This window comes from Charadrius vociferus, unplaced genomic scaffold (genome assembly GCF_000708025.1).
Source record: "Charadrius vociferus isolate BGI_N301 unplaced genomic scaffold, ASM70802v2 scaffold115, whole genome shotgun sequence".
In the NCBI taxonomy this organism is placed as follows: domain Eukaryota; kingdom Metazoa; phylum Chordata; class Aves; order Charadriiformes; family Charadriidae; genus Charadrius; species Charadrius vociferus.
In genome coordinates, this window is record NW_009648636.1 from 1,208,674 (window position 1) to 1,236,136 (window position 27,463).

General features: G+C 39.0%; 1 protein-coding gene across 1 annotated transcript in view; it reads left to right on the forward strand.

The window, feature by feature from the left end:
- Nucleotides 1-27,463, forward strand: part of SHANK2 (SH3 and multiple ankyrin repeat domains 2) — a 315,102-nt gene that overhangs the window by 260,291 nt on the left and 27,348 nt on the right. Inside the window, exons 16-19 of the mRNA XM_009886245.1 lie at nt 14,416-14,551; nt 17,521-17,601; nt 17,956-17,964; nt 20,705-20,725. Coding sequence (XP_009884547.1) covers nt 14,416-14,551; nt 17,521-17,601; nt 17,956-17,964; nt 20,705-20,725 — 247 coding nt within the window. The remainder of the gene's footprint in view (nt 1-14,415; nt 14,552-17,520; nt 17,602-17,955; nt 17,965-20,704; nt 20,726-27,463) is intronic.

Sequence of the window (27,463 nt, forward strand, 5' to 3'; positions counted from 1 at the left end):
CTGAATTGGGATTACAGTGCAATTCTGAGGCAGTATTAAAGGAAGAATAACTTTGAAACAAATTAATGGAATTCTATATAGTCTTCTTAAACAAAGAACTAAAATTGCCAAGATTAGATTGAATATAAATAATTGGGAAGCAGTTAGAACTGCATCTGCCATGCAAGTAATAGATTCTAAGCAAGCCAGTTTGGGTAGTTGAGTTTTACACTGCATGGTTAGAGTTCCAGGAGCCATTCATCTGAGATGGAGGACCGTCTCTTTCTGCAAACAAGCTGCTGCAACAGGAGTAGATTTTTTTTTTTTATTTAGTAATTTCAGTTTAATCTTTGCTTATAGGTAGTTAAAAGTTTATTTGTAGTTTTTGTAATTTAGTTCCGTTGGTTATTTCAAACTAAACATTTCCCATGTTTGTAACTGTGGTATGCTATGACTCTGTGATTGGTAGCCCTTTTGGGTTTTATTTTCAGTTTCAGAAGTCTTGCACAAAACGTGCACATTCTTTTGACAATTAATTGTAACTGTGGTATGCTATGATTCTGTGATTGGTAGCCCTTTTGGGTTTTATTTTCAGTTTCAGAAGTCTTGCACAAAACGTGCCCATTCTTTTGACAATTAATAGAAAACTGTGGTATGGTTACTGCAATTAGTCATTTTCTAAATTAGGGGGGGGACACCCCTAACATCACCAAGTTCATTATTCGAATCACTAGAGATGTGTATTTCTCACCTCTAATCTGATACAGAAGACGTTTTTAGTATGGGAAAGGGTTCAGATATGACAGTGATGTTTTGGGATTGTTTTTCCCAAGTTTGGGACTCTTCATTCTCCCTGTTCTTCCAGTGAGCGCAGGTGCACAAGGGGTGTAAACCAGAAGATAAGGAGGCTCCAACCCTCGGCTGAAACTGCAAATTAACAAGATAAGAGCCTGCCTGCCTCGACACAGAAAAAGATTCCAATTAGAAGTTAGAAGACCCCAAACCAAATATCACCATTGGACTAAAAGACGTGTGGATAGTGCGTGAAGGGCATGTGAGGGCAGGTGTAGAGATCACAAGGATGTAATTGCCCAGGGGTTTCTTTGTTGGGGGTCCCTGTCTTTGGAGGCACCCAGCCCGGGCTGTCCTTGCTGCTTACTTTTCAGTTAAATTCTTAATTTTATAAAATCTGACTCCTGAGACTCTGCTGCAGGAAACCTTGAGTTCAGCCTAAAAGAGGAGGGCACGTGCCCGAGAGCGAGTAAGAGTGTGTGTGCGCACCACCATGAATGGTGTGTGAATGCTCGGGCAGCGGCTTCTCCTTTAACATCTGTATTTTTTATGTGAGTTTGATTATTCTGTATGTGCTTAAGCATTTCTTAAGCCCAGACTTCAGTCTTCATTCACTCTCACTCTCAGGCACAGCCGTAGCAAAAGGGTCCGCAGGCATGAACTGTTTACCTGTTCTTTAGTCAGTAGTGCTGTTGAAGTTAATGAGCATGAAGTTAATCAAATCAGGGCTTTGTTAAACCAAAGGATGCCTTTCTGTAGGACCGGTCAGCTGGGCAAACAACAGTCAAATGATCCAATAATGTTAGAACAGCAAACGGTGCAAAACTTGGGCCTTCCCGTGGACTTGATGGGTCTGGCGAGTGACAAACCTGAACACCTGTCCATATAGATACTAACGCACTAATCGGTGTTAAACCACAAAACCACGCTCCTTCCCAGTATCAATCACTAAAGACAGATGTCGAGTCAAATGCGCTTTACAACGAGGCACGGTCTATGTGGTTGAAAAATCAAACTGGAGCAGTTCCCATTCAGGTTTCTGTGTCTGGAAGCAGTCCTGTTCGTGCTCTTCCATAAAGACGGTGAGTGCATTGCATGCCCGGATAAGGAGTACTGACTTACATTTGGTTTACCTATTTAAAGCTCTCTTACGTAGCTCTTATTTTCTTGCAGCGTGCCTCGCTCTACAGACATCAATGTTTTACTATATTTTCTTCTGGGTTTGTATAGCAAATGCCATCACATACATCCTAACCTAACTATTCTGTGAGTTTTAACAACATGATACATGGCCTCCAAAAAAAAAATCTTATAAGCAATTCCAAGTTTATGGCAGTGTAGTTAAAACTAACATGACTTTAAGGAAGAATTATCTCTATATGCTGTGAGATTAGGCTTTCCTACATAAAGAGCAATACATGAGTAATACATTTTTTTATTGTTCTAGTGCAGATGCATTTTCTGGAAAGTGACTATATGTGGGAGGAAGAAATATAGATTATCTGTATTTGATGGCAACACATTCTGTCAATATATCTGTGTAATCTCTGGAAAGGTTTTAACTGAAAATCATTGAAAGGTATAAAACTGGTCAATTTATATTACATTATAATGTTTAATTTTAAATTGTGTTGCCTGACTAATGTGAGCTTACCTAATGAAAAAGAATATAGGGCTGCATTATTAATACCTATAAAGAGATCTAGATTTTGATACGTATTTTAGAATTCTCTGCCTAATGGCCTTTAATGTAGGTATGCACAGTTTTAAAAATAGAAGAGCTCAGCCTGCTATCTTCTCCCTATTGTAAATACTTATCAAGTGGTTCATTCAGAATTCAAATGAAGATCTATTGTTTCCTCAGTGCTTGCATAATACCGCTGTACTCCTGATTTTAAAAAAGGATATATATTTTAGGACTGAACACAGCCTCGTGTTTTTCTAAAGTGTTAAGTTGGGAATTGTTTAATTGGGGTCTGAAGCATTTCATCACTTCACGGGTCAGAGCGTGGAAGACGAGTGCTGTTCCCAGGGCGTAATCGCACGAGCGCTTGCCACGGTACCTCTGCCTTGGGCTTCCTCTGCTCTTCAGCCCTGTCCCCACGCACCCGCTTGGCTCTGCTGGGGAAGCGGTTTGGGAAGCTGCTCGGTGAGCTGGCGCCAGGAATAGGCCTGGCTTAGAAATGCAGTCTGTCCGAATTGGAAGAGCTGCGGGACGCAACAGGGGGATACGCTGGCACAGCACTGCCGAGAGGATGCTTGTCCGCAGCTTGACCACCGTTCACCACTGTGCTGCCCATCGCTGGCCCGGCACTCAGATCACAATGATAATTTGTGAAACCATGCAGTGTTAACCATGACCCTTAAATGATCCAGATTAAAATTATCCTCCTTTTTTTATTTTTCCTCTGGAGCCGGCTGATCAGGAGGGCCTCGCAAAGCGTTGGTGACTCTGCTCAGAGAATAACAAACTAGTATGGGGGTGGGTGGTCAGCGGAGGAGAGTAGAAGGGACGAGAGTCTGTTAAACTTGCTTTTCGGCTGAAGAATCACGGCTTGAATGTGCTGCTGGGGTTACATTTATTTTCTTTATGTGCAAAAACCAGTTTCCTCAGCCCTGAGATCAAACCCCAGCAGAGGTGGGTGACTACGGGTGTGTTGGAGAAAGGAGGTGAAAGCAGCTCTGGTTGCAGTGGTTAAGCAGTTTTAGATTATCATGCATGCTTCCATCTGTGAAGGGCAGATACGCTAGAGATGTTGCATTAGTATATGGGTGACCTCTAGTTTGCTATTTTTGGTACCCTATTTTTGGTGCTGGCTGTGTACCACAATTTATAGGCTATAATAGCATCTGAGAACAAATTAAATGCAAGAGGCGTGCTCGTGAAATGAATGTTAAGATACTCTCTGTTGCACTTCAAACTTCATTTTAATTTTACTGAATTTTAAATTAGAAGATATTTTTTTAAAGCATTGGGATGTGGGGAAAAAAAAAAAAAGCAACAAACAATTAGTTATCAGCTTATCTTCACTGAGTTTATTTTGAGGCAAAGAGCAAACATACCAGAAAGCGGATGAACTGCCCGGTACTAATAGAATTCAGATATAAAAAATAAGTACATGCTGAAAAGACAAAAGGAGTAGCAAATAAATACAGTGCCAGGAAAACACGGGCAAGGGGTGAGGTGAATGCCAAATCCAACCTCTGTGATTAAATTAGGCCACCGCACCTCCTAAGGCTCATTGTGAAGCAGCCAGATGACATGTTTGGCTCTGGTGTGCTCCTGAGTTATCAGGACAGAGGGAGGGAAGAGGAGAAAGATTTGGTAGAAAATGTAGATGAAATCTTAAACTGTGCCCAGACTCTCTTCCTAGCTATGGACAAACTGTGCCCAGACTCTCCCTCTGGACCTCGAAAGCTTGTTCCCAGGTGCAAACCTCCTGTCCAATAACTACTCTGAGCGTGCAGGAACTGAGAACTGGTCAGAGACCGCTCAGACAACCACTGCACATCTTTTGTTCATCTTTGACATTCCCAGACAATTAAATATTCAGTGAATATAAGTCACATTCTTTAAAACAGGATAAAATTAGATATTAGGAAGAAATTCTTTACTGTGAGGGTGGCAAGACACTGTCCCAAGTTGCCCAGAGAAGCTGTGGCTGCCCCATCCCTGGAGGTGTTCAAGGCCAGGTTGGACGGGGCTTGGAGCAACCTGGGCTGGTGGGAGGTGTCCCTGCCCAGGGCAGGGGGGTTGGAACGAGATGATCTTTAGGGTCCCGTCCAACCCAAACCATTCTATGAAAATACCAAGTGTAGGCCACAACCTCATACTGCCTTGTATCAATATATACCGGTTAGGTGTAATACTGTGCTGAAGATTCCTCAGGAATGGAAACCTTTTCAGGTGTGTGGATGAGAGAGCAAAGCAGATGTGCACAATTCACTTGATTTTTTTCCTGAGAGAAGTCACGACATGAAAAACTGCCACCTCTTGCACCTGAAAGCCATTGGGCAAATTCATCCTAAGTGTAATTTAATTGATTGCGGTACACTGCGGTTCAATCAACTGCAATAAAGTTAATTGAACCTCTTCTAAGAAATGTGACTTAAACCACATGATTCAAAATAGTAACAGGTACTGATTAATGGAGACAATTATTTTTAATAGGAATGGGTCCAAGTAATTGAGCCAGGTTTAAATGTTCTGTATAAGGTAGTCTCATGGGGACAGTAGTTACTTACTTTCAACAGCTTTCAGATTAGACATGGGTATGCAAAATGCAAATTTTTAGATTAAAATGCTAGTTTAACAGGGTTTCATCTTTAAACCATGGCATGGATAACAGAGAAACCGCAACCTTCAACTCTAATGCTTTTCTTATAGTGTATGCTTTCAGCTTTGACCCCAAACTTAACCATTGGGTTTTCTACAGAAACAATGCTGCTGTTTGTGTTACTTGGCAATGTTTTTAATGGGATAAAGGAAGATGTTATAGAGAAACCATTTTGATATGTCATTGTATTGCTTATTTTTTCTAGTAAGGCTGGATTATTATTGAATGCCCTTAATTAAAGTAAGCTGGGGGTAAGGGAAGTTCCATTAAAATATCCAGTTGTTTTCTTGTTACGCTGTTTTTGTCCATATATGTGTGCATGGTCACTCGAGCAAAATTCACAACTTGATTCTTGTAGAAAAAGGTCAGGGCTTTTACAGTTTTTAACCAACATTAGGATGAAATATTTTGTTGCCGAACTTAAAGTCCCAAACATTTTCCACTGGCCGCGTGTAAGTGACTCTCAGATACCCAGAAATGTCAATGGCTGTGAGAACGGGGGTAGCGCAGACATTCCCCACGGGCACCTCGTAGGTTATAAGAGGAAAATAAGTTGTGCATTTCTCTTGAGAGAGGACAGACACTGACATGGGTGCAGTGTAGGTGAAATACAGGTGACCATCTTTATAAGCTGGTTTGACTGAAGTTAGACACATTAACAACAAAAAAACCCCAAATTGGCTTTGAAGTGCTGGACAGCTGTTTTGCTCCATTCAGGTTTTGGACTCTTTGTCATAATAGGTAATTAAAATGCTTGTTTAGCCGAGACAGGACGTTACACCCACCTCATCTATCAGCAGAACGCATGGAGAGTAGGGGGGAAATAGCTATTTAGGCCATTGGCAGTTTGGCACAGGAAAAAAGGATGAATATAAACTAGTGACATCTAGGATGGAAGTTAGAAGAAAAAAAAAAGGGGGGGCATTATTTCAGAGGTTCTGGGCCTAACAGGAATGACAGGGACAAAAAATCTTAAGAAGATCCAAGATGGAGCTTGGCTAAATGTAAAGAAACAAATTATGTGATGCAGTTGCCATGACAACAAAGGAGTCTGGAGTTTATGATCTGAGATGCCTCTTCGTTCCAGTGCTTCTGTCAGAAATAGATGTTCCTAAGTGCAGCTGAAGATTTGCTGTACTGGTGCTACTCAAGGGGATGGAGAGATGCAGGCTAAAGCCTTCCTCAGCAGCACGGCTCAGCTCTCGCCAGGCAGGGACCTGATTCGTGCTGCAGTTCAAGAAGACGACAGTCGTCTTTGAAGGCAAAGTCTGCCGCTGGGCTGGAGCAGCCCTGCAGGTCCTGGCTCTCACCAGGGAGACTGCGCGTCAGCCTGTCCTGCGAGCCTTACTGGGAGCCAGCCCCGGGCCTCGCCATAGCACCTGCGAGAGAAAAGGCACAATATTTCCCACTGCAAAGAACGGGGAGTGTGGTGACAGGGTGAAATATAAAACCTCAAGACATAGGATCTCCACAGGGTGTTTTCCTTTAGATATCTTAGATCTTGTTTGTTTACCATAATATTTGTGTATATATATTTGTTTACCATTGGAACTCGTTACCCAGGGCAGTGGTGGAGTCCCCATCCCTGGAGGTATTTAAGGGTCATGTAGATATAGTGCTCAGGGACATGGTTTAGTGGTGGGCTTGGCAGTGTTAGGTTAATGATTGGACGTGATGATCTTTTCCATTCTGTGTGATTCTGTGTGATTCTGTGATTTGAGCTTATGCAAAGAAATTTATACTGTGGCAATGCTACTTCTTACTTTTCCTGTAATTCACATGTACCTCTTTTTCTGAAAGGCTGCGGATACTGCCTTACGATGTTTCTTCTTTTGAAGAAACCCTATAGGATCACAGAACTGTTGAGGTGGGAAGTCACCTCTGGTGATCCCCCAGTCCGATTCCCTGCTCACTGCCTTCATCTTCTTTACAGCCTCCCATGCGTTGAGGCCACCAATCCAGGCAAACCTATGAGCGAGTGGATTACTATGAAAAATTTACTGATGTAAGATTTCAGCTGGAGTTTCCTCATGCTTCTATCCCTGGTTCTGTGAAGCTTTTTTTTTTTGGTTGGTTGGTTTTGTTTTTAATAGTGCCTTTTGGATCAACAGAGTGCATGAAGTCTCTGAAGCATCTTTTACGCTAAATTCAATTAAATGGGATATGGTCAAATACTAATAACAATCAGAGATGTTTGTGTTGGAGATCAGAATGTAAACTGACTTCCTCTTTGTGTTAGTAAGTTTTCAGGAATTTTCCAGAGACTGTTCAAGGCCTGTTTCACGACCTGTTCAAATAAATGAACAGTTGAGGCCCAGTGGACTGAAGCCATCTGCTTTTTTCTGTTTAAGCTTCTACGGTATGATGTGAATAATTCGATTTACAAATGCAAATTCATACATTAATTTCCATTATGGGACTCATTTGTATGTTATATTATTACTTTCTATTTTAATCCAAGACACAGATTAAACTCATGTGCCAGCTTTTTGAGACAATGAATCTTGAAATTATTTGTGGTTAAATGCATTTTGTAAGTACATAAAGTATCATATTAATCCAAAACATCTTTTGGATTTAGACCTTTTTGACTTGCCTCCTCATTTGGATCTCCCAACTCGTATCAGCAAATGTATTCCTTCAGTCCTTTCCTGTAATAGTCAGGGAAAAGTATGCTGCTAACAGAATTTGTTAAAATTCGCTTTGCACAGAAGCCTTTCAAGGTGGACTAAGTACCTTCGTGCTGTTCATGGGCCTGTGGCTGATGCTGGATTACAACAGAAGGCAAGCACTGGTAGAAGCATTCAGCATGTAGGATGAATTTAGGGGGCTTAACATAAAGCAAATAATGGGATTTTTGACACTAAATATACTTGTAGAGTGCAAATTTTGGACATGGTTTAAATTTGTGCTGAATACTGCTCCAGCCCATCGCAAAGAGCTTAAGTCCAGCACAGGCGTAGACACCACCACCAGTTGCTGGTTTGGGGTGAGTGAAGGAGTCTTGCGGCTGACCCCTGCGTTAGCACCACGGTTAGAACGAGTGAACCACTAACTTCCCAAAGGTTCTCTAGGTCACTGTGTCTTTCTTTGTCTCACATTTTAGTCTACAGAATGGGAACACTTCACAGATGGGAAATTCGTACCGGTTTGTGACATGCTTAGACAGTCTTATGTGCACAACTTATGTGCACAACTTATGTGTAGTTACTGGAAATGCAAAAGTATAATTTGAGCCTACAGAATTACGCGTGCGCTATTTATTTTGCTGGTACAAATTGTAATTGGGTTAGCGTGTGTTAAGTATTTACAGAAAATGGTGGATTTTTAAAAAGCGAGTAGGCAGGGGTTGGTAAGTGTGCGTAAGGGGTTTGGGGGGTTTGTTGTTCAATGGATAGTAAGAGCTTCCGAGAAGCTTCTTTTGACGGAATCTGCGTTCACAACTGCAAGGTGAAATCATTCACCGTTGCAGCAATGGTCATTCTGAGCAGAATGATTGTGTTTTCTCTACCTAATTACTGTTGAAAAGGATTGACTACATTTTCCACTGAGAGAATGTTTAGATAATGGAAGGATTAGGATGATGCGTTGAAGAAATTAAGATTTAATTTTTTTTTTATTAATAGAACAAACTCTGCAAAGGTCTGTTTCTCTGGTAGTGTTTTTTTCTTTTGCACCTTCCTACGGGAAGGCTGCTCTGGTGAATATGTTCCAGCTCATGCATCTGCTATCCTACAATGTGCAGGTTATTTTATTTTATTTTATTTTTTTCAACCCAATGCATAGTTATACACCTCAGAAAAAAATACGTTTGTGCAGCCTGTCCCAATATCCATAAAATCTACCCCAGCATCTCTGCGGCACTCATTAACACACCTTTTTAAAAAAAAAAAATCCACATTTTTAAATAATAGCATTTGTTCTTTCCTGTCCTAAATCTACCCATGTAAATAAACTAAACGCATGTATTTACACAGTGAAGAGTCTGTTTGTGACCAAGTATCGCCTGGTGGTGCAGTGGGGCAAAAGAACTGGGACCTACCCAGTTGTAGGTTCTGTGGGGAATAGGTGCTATAAAGAATAATAGACTCTTTCATTTTCTTGAAGTTATGGAAGTACACGTTTATTTGGGGGGCAGAGGGGTGAGTTTAATCTTCGGGAGATAAATTTCAAGGTAATTCTGTCTCTAACCTTGCATCTAAAGCGAATAGCAGCTGCCCTGTAGGCAGCGTAGTGATCATTTAGTGGTGTGCGAATGTAATCATACATGAAACAACCAATTTACAATTTTCTGTGCCTCTCAGCAGCATCTGTGTGGCTACACTGACTTGCGTCTTGCTGTGGTCCTCTCTCTTACTGCATCACATTTAAGTTCTTTCCTGTCCTTGAGATTACCTAAAATGTCTTTGTAAAAGTAGACCAGGAGAGAAAGTACCTGCTTCATCTCCCTTGTGCTCTTAGCAATCATCTCATGGTAAAATATCGCATCTGCCTTCCTCCTGGTATCCTGCCTCCCGTTACGGAACCCTTTCCAGCTAGAGTCCATCTCTTGAAACCACCCATCAAATGACTTTACTCCCTTCCATTCGTATTCACTGGAAACCAATTTCTACCCTATCCTTTTCTAAACTTCTTCCATTTCGTAAGCTGTTGTCATTCTCAGCCCTGTGCGCTTGTCTCTGGTGTTATCAGGATGATAAGGTTGCCTGAACAGGAGAATCTTTTTCTTTGTAAAGTTCAAGAGAAATTTACTGATGTCATGCGTATTCATAGATCAGAAAAAAGAAAAAAAAAATCAATTACCTAAAAGATATTTTGCTCTTGGAGACCACATCATTATTTATTCTTGGTAAAGTTTCATGATTTTTATTGGGTTTTGTGGGGTTTAAATGTTGCTATGTATAAATGCTCAGTAAGATAAAGTCAGAGTGGTGGACCTGGATATTAAAGATAGTAAGATTTATGACTGTCAGATGTCTTTGTCACTGATTTACTCCGTACTTTTGAATCATCTCTTGAGAGAATGGTGATGTTGGAGAGAGAACTCTTCATCGTTGGTGTTCCAAGCTCTTTGTGCAAGAGGAACATTGTTGTTGATCACAGTCTCCGGTTTGGAGCTTTAAGCAGGTGTGAGTCCTGGCTGTGGACACATGTCATTGAACACAACCCCCAAAGCGCTTTCAGTTCTCCGAGAGGGTGTTGGAGGGAGCAACAACGTGTCAGCTGTGGTCGCAGTGGTGTGGGGTGGAGAGGAGACAGAGTGCGCTGCTTTTTGTCTTGAAGAACTGAATATTTCATGCTCAAATATATTGCATTGCTGTAGGAAACCGTGAAATAACAATTATGTGAATAACTGATTCACCAGCTAGGACAAAGGAACGAAACCTCTTAACTATGTGGAGGTGATGGCGAGTATTTTTTGCTGTCCTGTATGAATATTTAGTGTTTTAAATGTATCCAGAATTGCCTGGATTAACCAGCTGCGTGTACCAATCATAGCAGCAAACCAGTCCACCCATATCTCCTCTGAGTACTGACCAAGGCATGACGTTGCTTTGCTTGCATTTCTTTTGTGTTAGCTTTATCTGCAAGTTGACCAGTAATGGTGCGGCTGCTGGGGGCCACGGCTGGGTGGCACCATCTGTCACCTGCTGGCCTTGGCGCTGGTCACTGCCATTGCAGCCTTTTCACGAGTGGTTCACACGGGGTTGTGGTACATGAGGTACATGAAAAAACGGTGGTGTAAGCCATGTGGCTGATACTACTTCAGGACATTGAAATACAATGCATCACACTACTAGCAAATTATTTTATCTGAAAAAAGTGTCTACAATGAATTTTTCTCATTTCTGTCTCCAGCTTGCTCTTCAGTCGTCATTTTCCTGCCTTGTAACATTCCACTGCTCTAAAAAAAAACCAGTGTACGTTGATTATAGAAGGTGAAAAAAGTACTGAGACATATAGTTGAAAAAACTTGATGTTCACAAAAGTCTTCTTCCTTTTAAACACTTCCAGAACATTGCATACATACCCAAAACGTAAGTTCCGCTTGAGACAGCTCAGGCTTCCAGTTTAGGCTGTATTTTAAAGACTTTAGGTCTATGAGATCGTATTATTTTGTAAATTATTTCTCAAATTCTTTCAAAGTGCTCAAAACAGCTTCTGTCCCACTGCCCACTTTTAACCAAATTATGATAAAGTACAAATTTCAGGAATATAAAGTTCTGAGGCTTTTCCTGAGAGTTGGGAATGGATAGAGGAGCGTTACTGAAATTGTTGGCTGTCCCAAGGGACAGTTTTCCTTGCATTTGGCTTATTGGATGCCCAGTTGGTGTTGATGTGGCATGGAACCAGCCAGAGCACATATCAATTTCCGTTACGTATTTTTGCCTATTTATGAATGACATGGGAAAGAAAGTTTTGTGCAGGAAAGTTTTGGGGAAGAGCCAAAGGAAAAAAAAGAACTTAAGGTTTTGCAGTGAAAGATCACAGAAAATGTGCTGAAAGACTGGGTTGAAGAAGAAGAGACACAAATTTGTGCCTGCAAACCAGTTTGACTGTTTATAGAACATCCTTCTGAACACTTTTCCACTAAAAGCAAAAATATTTTTTTAATTTTTCAAAGAATGTGATCGCGTTTAATACCAAGTACGCATGCGATTATTAAATGAGTTGGCACAGGTGAAATAGATACCCATTTTACTGATTATGAAAATTTACCTTCTTCAGCTTGTTTACCAAGCCTAGATGAGCTGCAGTAGTCGTGTCCCCACTGCCAAAGCTTGAACTGGAAGCAGAGGGAGAGAGTCTCATCAAATTATTCACACCTGGAAAAGTTTTGCTGGATAATATCAGACTAAAACTATCAAACAAAGCTGCCAGAGCTCTGGTGTCTTACCGTTTAACGATCATTTTGACAGTCATTTGGCTCCTATATAAAATATATATAAAGTGAAATAGAAGAAGGTTAAAAGAAATAGAGAATCTGTCACTGAAGTCCTAGTTCCTTATAAGCTATTGACAATTCCGATGTTATCGCTTTGTAATCATGTTACAGTTTTCCCCGCTGAGGTGCTAAACATAGTGAAGATGAGGTACTGCTCTGCTGATTCCATGATTCTTTAGTTATCGAGCATTTCTGTAAACTCTTTGAGTTAAATAATCTTCAGGTCTCCTATCAATATTTTTATTTTTGCAACATAAATCTTTTTGGTACCAGCTTTTGTAACTGCGCCTTTTAAACAAAGCTGCTATAAACAGTCATTTACAGGTTCTGTTTCTGAGACAGCTTTAAAAAATGCGTCGTATATATTTGCTCTTGCTCTAAATGCTAAATATCATTGCACATAACGATGCGAACAGATGGTATGCTGCATAAGCTATTTATCATTTTACACATTTATCACTTTACACTAGTGAAGTGTACATGTATTTGATTAGTATTAACTTTTGATTTATTTGGAGGTCTCTATTTTTTGACAGCATTAAGGGATAAATTGTAATCCATACTGGCTTCCAACCTTAAAATTTAATTCCAGTAAAGATAGAGTAGATGCATTCTGTAGTTGTTAATTGTGTGAACTTTTTCGCTGTGGAGAAGAATTACCTGGTTGAGGTTTTAATACTGGAAGGAATTTGGAAGTAAATGGATAACTCTGTTTGCTAAAATGTTTTAGGCAGACTAAATTTAGATGCCATTGGTCCAGCTAAATAAATACCGTATCTTGGAATTAAATACCAGATGCTAAGAAGGTGTGAAATAAAACAGCAACAGTCCTATTCAAATCGATATTCTTTTATATCCTCCACCTACAGAATAAGAGAACTTCAAAATTGCCTGCTCAACAGGTCTGGATGTTCAGCATGTGTTACACCTACGTCACTGTATATGAAACTAAAAAAGTATCTCAAAAAGCATCTCAAGCTTACAAACGTAGCACACAGACCATACTTGGAGACTTTTCACCGCAGCATTGTATTAAAAAAGTCGTTTACTGAGATGTTATTCCATCATAACGCATTTTGTCTCAACTAAAGCCTGAAAAAGGCAAGATTTTCCTTTGATACCATGGAAGGAAAAAAACGATTTCAAGTTGGAGTGGATCTGGTTGTGGCTGTTGTTCTGCTAAATGGCAATAATATTTAATGAGAGATTTTGCTCTAAACTGTAAATTCTTTAGAGTGTGAGATGCCCGGCCTGTCAGAATAAATAGGGGAGGCTAAAAACACTTACTTTGAAAATGACTGTTCATTTTGGAAGGCACTGAGAGAACTCGGTGAAATATAACTGAGTCAGTTGAATTTTGGATGGAGATCAACTTCCCAGCATGTATTCTGGCAGCATCTCTTCTCCCCTGATTCCATTCCTCAATATCTTTTATGTTCAAATAGCAGATGCAGCACTTCAGTCTTATATGCTGCTATCATTCAGATTTCAGATGACTTTCAGTGACTTCTTATAGATTAAATGAATAAATTAATTACTTTTATCCATGCTTATTTACAGTTTTTATGCCTATGCTTTCTTCTATGTGTGCTAATATGATGGAAAGACATACGCAGCAAAAATGATGATGTAGCACTAGGAATTACCCAGAGAGTATACATTTTAAAGTTTAATATTGCAGCGCAGTTTAAAGTTTAATTGGCATGACCATAATAGCTGGTCAGAGCTTCATATAGTTAACTCATTTTTTTCCACAATGACTCTTTTGGACTGCTGTGGCCCTCTTGTCTTTGCTTCCAGGACATTAGATCCTTCCAGAAACTTGCAGAAGGAAAATGCTGGGAAATGAGGAGAGTGCATAGAATAAAAGAATGTCTCTTGAACATGAGAGTTTCCTTCAGGAATGAAAATCTTTGTTCCTGGATGATTTGAAAAGAAAAGCTTCTTAATATCTCATTGGTTACGTTAGCATGAAATGCATATAAATGTTTGTGGATAATACAGTCATGCAAAATAAGTGTCATTTAAGTAAATAATTTTAGTGTATGAAATGCAGAGTTGTAGCGCACTAATTGTTGGAAATAGAATATGAAAAGGGAAGGATTTGGTTGAACTCATTAACTTTTTTTTCTTAAAAAAACTGGTAATTATAAGGAAATGTGTTGCATATTTCCTGAAGAGCTCACTTTGTTTTCCTCTTACCATGTCAGCTATACGCTGTTTCCTAAATATGTATTTTGATTAAAAGACAGTAATTAGAAGTTCTATATCTTCCTGTTCTTTCCACCTTCTGTTTTGAAAACTGAAAAGGTCAGAAGTTTTCTGCAATTTGATCTAAAAGCCTATTTGCTTTCTTTGCAGGTTAATAATGAGAATGTAGTGAAAGTTGGCCACAGGCAGGTGGTGAACATGATTCGACAAGGGGGCAATCACCTAGTTCTTAAGGTTGTCACAGTAACCAGGAATCTTGATCCAGATGACACAGCTAGAAAGAAAGGTATATTTTTCTCTTTTTCTAATGGAGTCCTTTTGGTCTTGCTCCACAGAAAACTGAGTATGGACGTGAAATTACTGCTTTATAAATTCTGCTTTAGAGATTTCGCTTTCAAAATTTGAAATATCCTTCTCTTATTTGATTTTGAGTAATTTAATTCTATTGACGTATGCATTAATATGTGACAAATAGAGTAATATTCTCTTCTCATGCTTGCCATGAAATTTCGTCTTCATTGGGTCTTTATACATTTCTATGTTTGAAGATCTTGTAGAAAAATTTCGTGCAGTAGTGTGAGAGAAAAAGCACAAGGAACAGATGATCTTTTATTAATTAATTCCTAATGTACTTGAGATGAGGTTAGTTTGACTTCTTTTGAAATCATTGAGAACTTACAATTTTGCAGAACACATATTATAGAAAGGACCTCCGTCAGATTAAGAAAAGCAAGCGGTATGTTTAGATTGAAGTTCTGGTAGGAAAAAAAAAAGTGCATTTTAATTGGAAAATTCCTCTAGATGAATTCAAAGTTATGGGGTTGTTCTAGCCAGGGAAAATCCCTCCTCCTCCCATAAGTAGAAAACACGCAGAGCTGCTTTTTCTGCCACTTGGCTTGCTAGTGAGAGAGCAGCTACTCCAAGAGCGGTTAATGCAGCCTTCTTTGCCAAAAGGAAAGAGTTCTCTGGGTACAAACTGGACAGGGGTTTTTCAGCTTGGGGCAGGTATATTAATTTTAATGGAGATTACGGGTTAACCTGTATCATAAGATTGGGCTACTCCCTTAAGAATGTCAATGTGTTTCCTATCCGCCCACCAAAACTTCACCAAATAAAAAAGACCAAAAAACTAAAGGATTTTGCACTATTTCCTTCACCTTAGATACCCCTGAGTTTGCTCAGGTAACAGCTGCTGTGGGAAGTCATTAGGCCCTCATAATTACCATTCGAGAGAAAAGATTGCTGCTGCTAACTAGTGTTCAATATAGCAGCAGCACATTTTTGAAAATTCTTGTTCCTCCCACTGGTTTCTTGAATTTATGCTCACGGCCTACTGGCTCTTCAGCGCAAAGCCGGCCAGGAGCTGGCACCCGAGGGCTCCCTCTCCGTCCACGAGTAAAACTTTCTGTCTGCACTGTGGGCATTCTTGACGTGTATGGCTTATTACAAAAAAAATAAATAAAGCACCTTGGGGGAAAAAAAAGGCTATATTAAAGTAAACCATGTCCATACATGGTCCTGCATTATTTTTACCTTGATAGAATTACTATTCACACATTCTAAAGAAAACTTTCACCTCCGCCTTTTGAGACGTGTCATGTTGGCCTTAAGAAAAATTGCTGTTGTGTGAAACCCAATGGGAAGTTGCTTCTATAAAAACAAACCCAGTTCTTTGTCATCTTTCCAGAGCCTTCTATTGATGTGTCATTTGCCAAAAACATGCACTTTTGAATTTTGTCCTTTTTTGATGCAAGTTGGTGGCCTTTCTAGTTACCTGGCAGTTGCCGGTGTACCTTAGGAAATGTGTGGAAGGATTATCTTGCCATCAGTCTCCTTTCCGGTGAGGGCAGTGTCAGGTAGCCCGCCTCATTTAAGGATCCAGTATTTTGTGCGGTTTCCCTCACAGATTTGTTGTCACTTCTCGTGCTGGCCAAGAGCAGACCTCAGAGTTAAGCGGTGCAGTAGTTCTGCAGCCTCATATCTGGCATGGAACCTGAGCTATATTTTTGCTTTCTTGTGACACACTGTCATTCAAGCCTCTGTAAGAATGGATGGATGATGTAAGATCATCCATCATCTGTAAGATGATGGAGCTTAACAGGGAAATGATGACGCTGATGTAGTGGATACAGGTGGTATGGGAACAACATTGTCTACTGGAGAGGGACTTTTTACAAGGGCATGTAGCAATAGGACGAGGGGGAATGGTTTCAAACTGGAAGAGGGAAGATTTAGATTGGATCTTAGGAAGAAATTCTTCACTGTGTGGGTGGTGAGCCCCTGGGGCAGGTTGCCCCGAGAAGCTGTGGCTGCCCCAGCCCTGGAGGTGTTCAAGGCCAGGTTGGACGGGGCTTGGAGCACCCTGGGCTGGTGGGAGGTGTTCCTGCCCAGGGCAGGCGGGGGGAACACATGATCTCTAAGGTCCCTTCCAACTCTAACCATTCTATGATTCTACACTACTTTTCTCCATCAGTCTTTCTCACCCTCAATCTGCTTTGCCACCTTTTGTCAAAATGGTGTAGCCTGATGTATAGTATTGACGAAAACACTTAAGAATCCTTAATTTTTCCTGGTGTCCCAGAACCATTTTTGTTTACTGGAAATCTCCAACTTTCCTACCAACATTGGCATAATCTTTCCTGATGTTACACTCCTTTCTGACCGCCAGAAACATTGGTTATCAGGACACTAAAAACATCTGCTGGATTTTAGTTTCTCTGCTAGATGATTGCCTTGATATTTTCAGATCTTATTTATTCTGAGGATCACCTGTTTTCCCTAGTCTCACCGTAACTATTAAGATGAATTTGAATCTTCTTTCTTGTGTTTCTCAGATTTAACAGTTTCTTCAAAGAGGAAATTAATCTGGCGGAGATTGGCTGGTCTCCAGGAGATTTTTAGCTATGCACATTTCTTAAAGGGAGGGGAACAACTGCTGTGAGGCACTTTCTCTAGAAAGTCTTTTTCCTCCTGAAAAATAGAAGGGCACAGTTATTTAGCTTTAAATGTTTCTATGTATCCTGTTACATAAAAGCTTGCTGATGTGTCAAACAACCTACGCTGAAAGTAGGAACGGTATAGAAATTCAGTACATGAAAAGCATCTCAGGGTTTTTTCCTCTGCATGCATGTATTTATTATTACTTTATTTAATATAGCATATTCTTTTAAATAAATATGAAATTGTGTATGTGAATATAGTGGGCTTAGAGATGTGTATTTACTTACACTGTATATCCTTCTGTTTAATGCAAAGCCCCACCACCTCCTAAGCGAGCTCCAACCACTGCACTGACCTTGCGGTCTAAGTCAATGACCTCAGAGCTTGAAGAGCTTGGTAAGAAAGTGTTTTTTGACAAGCATGCTGACATCATAGAAATGTAAAAACAATGTATATGTATATGTTAAATTGACTAAAAGGAACTGCACTGTGTACAGTGTATAGAACAGAAAAGGTTTTAAGAATGCTGCATCTTTGGAGAGTTCAAATATGCATGATTTGCATGAATAATTTCTGTTTAAACTTGTGCCTTTACTGCTACGCAAGAGAATGTTGATACATTTTATGCATCATCAAAGTTTGGCACATCTACTAAAAAGTAATGCCGTATCATATTTTGTTAGCTTTGCTTTCTAAATTTCCAGTTCATCTAATATTGTTTTATTTTAAATTTCTGTGGCCTCTCATTAGTGGATAAAGGTAAGCTGCCAGAAGCTGGTGTTAAAAAGCTGACAGTGTTAAAGCAGCTTCAACTTCAACTTGTTTTCGTTAGACTCTGATCTGAAAAAGTGCATATTACGATATCACTTTGACTTCTTGCATGATATAAACTTAATTCTTCTCACTATGGGTAATAAAAAAGTCTTGAGCATTCAGTCTTTTATTTGCTAATTTTAAGAAATGTGATTGTAGATGCCTTTGCTTGATCATCCACATTTTAGATATGCATAATTCTTGGGGAATTTTGATGTATTTTCTAGAAGTGAGGAAGGTAATAGTTCTTTTCTTCCTGGGTTTAATCTGTTAGGTGATTACAAAGTAGAATTTCTGCACCTAGACTAATAAATCTGGTTTGGATGGGCCATATATACCAAGAGAAAAGCACACTGCATATTTATATATGGTTATTACACTCGAACAGTGTGTTTAGCAAGTGGTAATTGGGTATAAAAACAAACCACGTCCCTCATTGCAGACTAATAGAGTCTATCATATAATAAAACCATTTCATACAACTACATTGATTTAAATACTTACATTTTATAATAAATCTTTTTCCTGGTGTGGATTCATACGAAGGCCAGCTGGAAGGAGTCAAAGCCTTGCGGCCACTTTTTTTTCTCTGACAGTCAGTGTTTTCTGGGATAGATGGACCCCATCCATCCTTTAGTGAGTCAAGTCACATAGCTTCAGTTGGTGTTCTTACCAAGAAAGGAGCGCTGAAGTGGTTACTGTCTTCTCTATGGTATAACGACCACATGAAGACCAAAATGAAACAGCCTAATTGTTTAGCTCGAACAGAGCTCAGAAAATTTGCCTGTTCTGTGCCAGGAAGTTTGGGAGCCTGACTAAAGGTTTCAACAGTTTCTGAATGCTCCATAATTTTTCTTCCAGGATTAAAATGTAAAATATTATTTCTGGAGCTGCTTTTTTGGTGTTTTGATTTGTTTTCCTTTCATGGAGTGCTAAGGGGTTGTAAGACTTGGCCGGCTTACCAACAAACTTTCCCAAGGGGACAGAAATTTTTCCCCCTTCATTATCGCCCTTTGCAATTCAAACTGAGAGTATTCTTCTATTTCTCTTACTTTTCAATCTTACATAGTAGATCCTGTTCTTAAAGCAGAGAGGAGCAGCACTCTCTTCTAGGGGAAAATAGCTTATTAATAGTAAAGTCACTTCTGCGGTGAAGACCATCGTATTTTAGCTTTCTCGCCCCTCTATTCAGGTTATAGTACGTGATCTGCTGTTTGTTCTCATCAGCTGGCAGAAACCACTGCAACTTTTGTGACTGGCCATGGGACATACTTGAATCTTTAAGCACATTTCCCATCCGTAACTTTATCCAGATGGGGCAAATATTACAGTGGCAAGACTTTACTCTTCTGAAGAACAGTCCTGAAGCATGTTCCAGAAGTGTATGTCCCCTAATAAAGCTGTAGTAGTGCTAGAGCATGGCAGAAATTTGTCTTCTTCCTAAACAAGACTGTAAATATGGGTTCCAGGATACTCTGAACATTTGCCACCCTAGCAAACAATATGACTACTGTTATAAATAACATCTGTGGTCTACCTATTTTAATATTTGTCCTGTAAAAGGGCTATTATCAGAACGAACGAGAATTCTTAACTTGCACAACAACCGAACCAGCTTCCAAAAAGAAAATGTTCTCACTATCATCAAAAGTCTGACATAATACACAGATTGTATGTGTGTATTTATATATGATTTATATATCTTTATATGTATATGTGTATATATTGGACATCTGTATGAACTATGAGAACACCCACATTTTTATATCTGTTAAACTATCTAATGAATAAGCATTTGTTTCATAACATATACATGCAAACAAAATAGGAAGTATGTACAGATGAACACTGTGGATGTTCTCATCAATATATATGTGTAATCTTTTTTCTGAACTGGAGAAGCTCATGGTCTCAATAATGTCTCGTGGCAAAGAATTCCACAGGCTAATTATGTGCTGTGTACAAATGTATTTCCTTTTTATTGGTTTTAAATGTGATGCCTTTAATTTTATTGAATGTCCCTTGTTACGTAATAGAAGAAAAAGAGAAATAGAAATTCCCCTTTTGTTTTCCCTGAGAGTATATACTTTTGTAATTTCTCCTAGCTAAGCTAAACAACATCATTTAAACAAAAAAAAAAAAAATTATACATCTTGCATTCTTTACAGTCCCTTCCTTTGTCTGGCTCTGAATTCCACTTATGGTTTTATTGGCATGTTTTTAGCTACTCTGTCCTCCGCAATGCTGAGCAGGCCGTCTCAGTTGTTCTCTTTCAAATGAGTTAATCCAAAATATGGCAGATAATGTGTGCTAATGATTCCTTTCCACTTCAATCTGCAAAGATTTGCAAATGCCCTGTTATCATAGTTTGAAAGCCCTGGTATCAATCAGTTGCCCCAGTTACTGTTTTTCAAAAAGAATTTAGGAAAAAAAAAAAGTATGTGTATCCCTAATATCTGCAGGGGAGCGATTTCTTATAGTTAAGGTGTAAACCCTGATAAACTGTGCTTTTGCCAAGCTGTTTATCTGCTGTGGTTTGATAGATACGTGCATAGTAGAGGCTGGAAGGGAGAGTAACTTCTTAGATGGAAGAAAAATGTTTATGCTCAAAATGACAGACAAGGATTTAGCATATAAAAATTACCTTCAGAATTGATTCACAGTTCATTCCCTTTCTATTTCCAAGCTTCAGTACGGAAGAAGAAGGGTAAGGGGAAGCATTTTGTCTCTTGTTTAACCTGTTTCTCACCTTTCCATAGTGAAGGATAATAACATAATGTAAATGTTGGCATATGGTCCAGTTTATTTTATGGTGTCAAATGTACATTAATTATTGTATATGTTTTTTAGTTATTTAGTTAATAAATCGCAAACACACTAAGAACTCTAACAGAAGACTACATTTGAAAATATTCCCCACATTTCTTCCTTTTGTCTCCTTTCCTTCATCTTGCCTTTTTTTCCTTCTTTGTATCCAACTCTTTTCCAAACCCTTCCATACCATCTCCTCACAGTTACTGTGCTACCTGGCAGCCGCAGAGAACACGTGGCCAGTAACGTATCCTCAGTGTAGTCCTACGTTAGTGATTTCGCTTGTCTTTTTAATGGCCCAACGTTACTCCCATAACCACACCGTCTCTGTCTCAGGAAATAGGGATCTTGCACACAACACTCCAACTTGTGACCTGGAGAAATGCTGCTCTGCACAATTTTAAGTTTTCAATATAACATCTTCCACGCTGTCCCGTATGCATGAAGTGCCCTCCCTGAACTGATTCATAAGGCCACCGCCTTCTCCTTGAAATCTCTCCTAAAGACCCACCTCCCCTATGATCCCAACGAAGCAATCCTCTCGGTAACGATGGCCAGGCAGAAGGGCAGCTAGAGACATAGTGGTGCTATTTTAAGAGCTTTTATAAATGTAACTGTATATATATGTATGCAAAGTTCGTTTGTGTTTAGCTGTATTTTCCCATCCCCCTGTATGTTATTTTGCTTTCTTAGATTGTAAGCTCTCCTGAGCAGGGGTTGTGTCATTTGCACGTTTTCATGGCGTCTCGCCCAAGGGGGAGTCTCAAACCTCCCCGCGCCCCTGGGTGAGACCTGGTGAAACAGTCTACGTCCCGCTTTTCAACAAAGTTCAGTGTCGCGGAAAGGAAAGCTAGGCTGTAGGCAGTGTCTTTGCTCAACAGGGAAGCTTTTGCTTTTTAACGTTAAACAGGACAAAATCGGGTTATTTTCCACTCTTTATTTTTCTGCTCTTTCCTGACCTCCTTTCAGGTCGCTAAGAGGGGTTCCAGCTAGTGATATTTTCTATTCTCCGTTCAGAGAATATGAAAGAATAAACCCCATTGCTACTGGTATTTTTCTGAAAAATACATTTTGGCAGCATATAAAAATAACTTTACATTGTTATTGTAGAATCTTCTGTCAACCAAAAATTCAGTTTTCTGGGCCATAGGCAAGGGGGGCATTAAGTTGAAAATGAGGGCCTTTGTGGTTCTCTTTGACTGGTTTTGTTGGTTGTCTTTTGCAAGGGGTTCATTGGGAGGATAGGAGAAGGGAAGGACATAGGCCGTATTTTGTATATTCAGGATAAAAGATAGAACTTTTGCATCTAAAGAGACGGGTAATAAAATCTTTAGGTTCACAGCGGTATGGTATGGACAGTATTATCATTTTACTGCAGCTACATATCACAAATTGCTAAAATGTAAATTGTACTTCATCTGTGCCACTGACTTTCTGCTTACAGTAGTTGCCTGACTCAGAGAGAGAGCATCCAACTTCAAAATGTATGTTTGGAGGGGATGTGGTTTTGGTAGTAAAACTACTTTCTGGATTTTGCTGGGTATCGGGGAGGGGGAAGAGGCCTTCTTCTTCCTTTTGGGACTTGTAGGTTTTCGAGAATTGTTGAATGAGTAAGTTTTGGCAGCATGTAAACTAACAGTTAGTTGTAGCAGCAATTTTTTGGAGGCAGTACTTAAAATATAATTCTAGGTAATGTGTAGTTAGCCCGTTAATACTGAAGGATAACCAAATAATTCATGCATCAAATTAAAATGAAGATTTGAAAATACTCTAAAAGTAAAGCATTAAAAGAAAATATCTTTTGGTCATAATTTTCATCACCACTACAGAAAATAGGTATCATTAGAGTTTTGAAATTAATATTTTAAAACAAATTTAACTGTTTGTTAAAAGTTTATGTGGCTCATGAAAAGCTTATTTTTAAAAGGTTTTTCCTTCAGTTTTTGTTTCAACTTGTTTATCGACAACTTCTTGTGGATGGAGAATTTTAAAATGATGTGATACTTAAGGAACACATCCATAAACTAAAATCTGTCAATGTCTAGATACTCGATTTAAAAGTTTCATGCTCCTAAGCTTTTGTTACTGCCAGGAGCTGGATTTGATTTAGTGAGTAATTTGGGATTTTCAGTGAAAGCTAAAGTGGACGGTGTTTAATTTTAAAAACCTAACATAAAAATTCTCTAAGAGAAAGTACAGCATTAAGAATAGAGCCGCTTAAATTGTCATAGTGAAATGGGAATGACAAGATAAATAATTCTTCTGCGTTAATAAATATTACTTTGACAGTGTCACACAAGTGTCAGTTGTGAGCTAGCGGGAGTGGTTTGTTTGTTCTTAGGTTCGATATGGTAATCATTATAAAATAATCCCTTGATATGTGTTGATACTGATCTTTGGGTTTTGATGTGGGCTACAGTACCAAGTACAAATGTAGGATTTTCCTCCTTTGAAGAGTTTAGACGCTAGTACCACCTCTCAGATACAGAGTAACTGTGATATCATCAACACAGAATATTGTTACCTGGCATCAAGTCTTAGCGGCATTTGACTAGAAAAATATCAGTTGATGGCATTCAAAAGAAATATTATTAGCTCTGTCTGCAATAAGCATTCACACTTCATCCCATTCCTGTTGTCCATTGTTTCAAAGGTGGCACATTCTAATGGCATCTGAAACAATGAAATTGCAGAGCAAATATATATAAATGAATGCCAAACAGCGGATTAGCTTACGGTGTTATGTTATGTTTGAAGAAACCACTCACACAGACGTCTGGGTTCAAAAATCGTTTTTTTAGTTCACTGTGGTGGAGTTGATGATGGAGATTTGTCTGCAGGAAACAATGGAAGTGCCATCAAAGCAACTTTTACAGCACTCGCAACGTCGGCTCCTTTGATAGTTTCCAGCATCTGCAGTGCTTCTATGTAGGAAGAAGGTTTTCTGATCTTCACCAGACACTGTATTTTAGAAGACGAGAGCAAAAGGCATCAGACTTAATGAAGAATTCTTGAAGGGTATCCTTGTAAGTAATTGCTTTGCATTACATATTTGAAATTCTAATGAGATAGCAATATAATAATAAGATAAAGGTTGTCATCAGGTTGTCATTTTTCACAAGCATAAAGCAGTGACTCCGGGTGGAATTTGTGAAGTATATGTGTGAAAGAATACGGGCCCTATCTTTTCGTTGATGTAGCAAGGTTACAGGCTTTCTGACTTGTAGTCTAACTTGTGGGGAGTCCACAGCAGCGTAAGAAGGTATAGGATTAGGACTATGCCTACGACATACGTGCTTTTAAAACACTTTGTAAGCGAAAAGTATTGAAAGTTGGCGTGTTTCAGGGAGAACAATGCTAACCCTGTGTTTTCCACTGAAAAAAAAAATCGGCACCTAGCTGGCAATGTGCTGATTAGGAACTTCTGGCACAGAATCTTAAATTAACCGCTGACTCTCGGGACTGAACACTTCTTGAAAGCAGGGTTTATGCTGCTGGAAGTGGGCAGCTTTAACTAATGTTTTAAAAACACTGGGAATCCTGAGCAGAGGTCAGTTGAGTCTCTGCGTGGGTGTTCTCCTCATTTACGCTAGTGTTATTTTGAACTTAGCAGCTTATTCTTGAGTATGTACCGCCCTTTCGTGATACTTGTTTTTCTTTGCTACAGGACAGTAATTGAAAAGGTTTTCAGAACCTTTCTGCATCAGCCAAACAAGACAATGGTATAAAAGAAGTTGGAAAAGGAATTGTAAGTGTTAAAAAGAAAACATGGGGTTTATAGCATTTCGAAACAAACTAATTAAATACGTTGCCATATGTGAGCATCACTCAGATATTATTAATTGAATGTCTAACCACATATTCAAAGTCATTAGTGCTTGAGGAACACTAAGAATTGCATGTGTTTCCCAACATGGTACAGTTAGGGCAGTGGAAAACGTTTTCAGCACTTTTAATGTGTTCTCTCTCTTTTTCAGGAGCCAGGGAGATGAAGGACTTACCTCCCTCATCTCAAAACTCCCTTTGCTGCTATTTCTCTTTTTTTTTTCTTCAAATGTTCATATACCCATGTTAATTAATTTCTAATATAATTAAAAATAAATGGTTTTAGATAATTCATCATAGTTTGTTTGGTTTTTCCCCTCGGTGTGGCAGCGTGAGAGTAAGTGTAAGAACAGAGAAGGCTGCAAGTGTCTCAGGTCCTCCACCTTTCTTTTTGGTTTCTTTCGGTTGCTTGTCTTTCTTTTGTGCCTAGGCCAAATTTTCAAATGCTGTCTCTTAAACAGAACATCAAATTGCCACTTAAATTCCACCTGGCTTGCAGGGTAGGAGTGGGTATTGACTATATTCTCTGCTTTGTTTTTGTTCTTGAACAGAAACCAGTGTTAGACAATGACCATTCCTCTTTCAAGGTAGGCTGAATTGTAAGGCTTGAGGATTGCAGGTGCATTTGAAATGCCTGTATAATTATTTCATTAATTGAACATACTGTTAAAGAGCTGGTACTTGAAAATTGTATCTATAGGTTCAAATTCTCTCTATCAGTTTTCTGCCTTCCTTAAAATTACTTTTGCTGGTGTGATTATAGTATGTAAGTGTGACTTATATGTACTAATGTGAAGATATTTTCAGCCCTAGAAACACAAATAAGACTTTCTTTCAAGAAAGTTTGGGTAGTTCTTTGTTATGAATACATACAAATCATTTTCGTAAGTCATGTAATGGTATTTATAGATACTCAATGTTAAATGATTAATTTTAGTCACTAAGTTTTTATGTTTTACTGATTTATTTTACGTAATTTTCCCTTTTTTGGACTTTAGTGTACTCTGTAGAGTTGACCATATCCCAGAGAACATACATACAAGTATTTTTAATCAATTTTCATAGAAGGAAAGTGTTTCAAATGGCTTATGTTTTTGACTGTATTGCAAAGCACTTTTGTTATTTCCTCATTATGCTAACTGCTAAAGTAATATTCTCTGCCTCTTGTTTGCAGTATGGTAAATATGTGATTTTGGCATTGTGATTAAGCACAATCCTGCAAATTGCTCATTTGGGGTGGGGCTGGAAGATGTTAATTCCAGATTAAAATGTGCTCGTGGTGGCAGATTTATGAGGATTAGCCTAACTGTCTAAATGAAAACTCAAATAATTCAATTTCTGTATATATTTTAACTATACATTTACATGATGTAACTGTAGGCTGAACTTATGATCATATTTAGAGGAAAGAAACATAAACAAATTTGGATTTAAATCTTAACCTTTAATGTTCTGACTCTGAAAGAATGCTTTAGCGAAGTTTAGTCTTTAAATTCTTAGCATTATGTTGAAGGCCTACTTATACTTTACCTACTTTTGGTCTTTGACGAAGTTTTGTATGTCTGTTCTTATTCGAATAGCTAAAAGACAGACGATAGTTTTCAGTGGGCATAGCTAATGTAACAGAGATCCATTTTTAACCGTCTGCAGTCACCTGTTTTTCCCCAGAGGCACTAGAGATCTTTTCATCAAGTATGTTTGCTTCTGTGACAAGCAACATTATCATATGAACTTCTGTAGTCCAACCAAGCTTTCTTTTGAAATCAGTAGGTTCTCATCTTTCTGCTACCACCCCATTAGTATTGGAAAGCTGTTCTAGAATTTTGGTCATCTGCTTCTTTGAAAGTGTTGTCTATATTCCCATACGCACTCTTTGCGCAAATTGTCCCGTCCATAGTTTTCTCCACCCACAGACATTCACCCTGATGGGTGTATCAAGTTGCTTCCCAGCTATTCTTTTACAAACTGAGCAGGGCAAGGTGTTTTTGCATTTATATGGGAAGTGCCAAAAATCTAAAAGGAATACAATGTAAATATGTGCAACTACCTGGTTTGATGTTTGGGTTTTTTTCCCCCCAGACATGCAAACTTATAATCATACACTTTATCACTCCTGGTCTTTATGCTAAAACCAAGCTACTTATAGTTAAAAATAAAAGAAATGTAATGCGTAAGATAAAAGCAACACCACAACCATATCTTTATGCAGTTGAAACAAATCTCTATGCATTTTTAATAAGCACAGGTAAAGACTACCCCTTTAGTTTTAGTACTGCTTATGTAACTGATTTTTGCAGATTATTGACAAGGAAACAAATTTTATCGGCTAATGAAAGAAACTAAACTAAACTTGCAAACTCATATTTAGGGGAGGCGATGGAACAAAATATGTGCATATGCAGTACCTGACATTAAGGGCTATGTGCCTAGACCTGTTGACACCAAGGAAGAATGAATGTCCTGTGTTCCCATCACTTTTCAAAAGGAAAAATACATGTGCCATATATTTGACTGTGGTTGACTGCAGATGCTAGAAAAGGTGGGTGATACTACAGCATATAGGTGCAATTGGCACTGTATGAAGTTTTGCATAACTGATTGCGCCTGGTACAGTTTCTGTCTGTATCTATCTTAGGTATTTACAAGGCATCTATCACCTTGGTACCTAAGCAGTTTGAAAAATGCACCCACCCCAGGAGGCATGATGCAGATACAGGCAGAGGCCCAGGTCCAGAGCAGCAGAGGCAGGTCCCAGGAAGCTCCCCAACTGTGTTACCGCTGTTGTTGAGCTCCTGGCCCACTTGTTGTG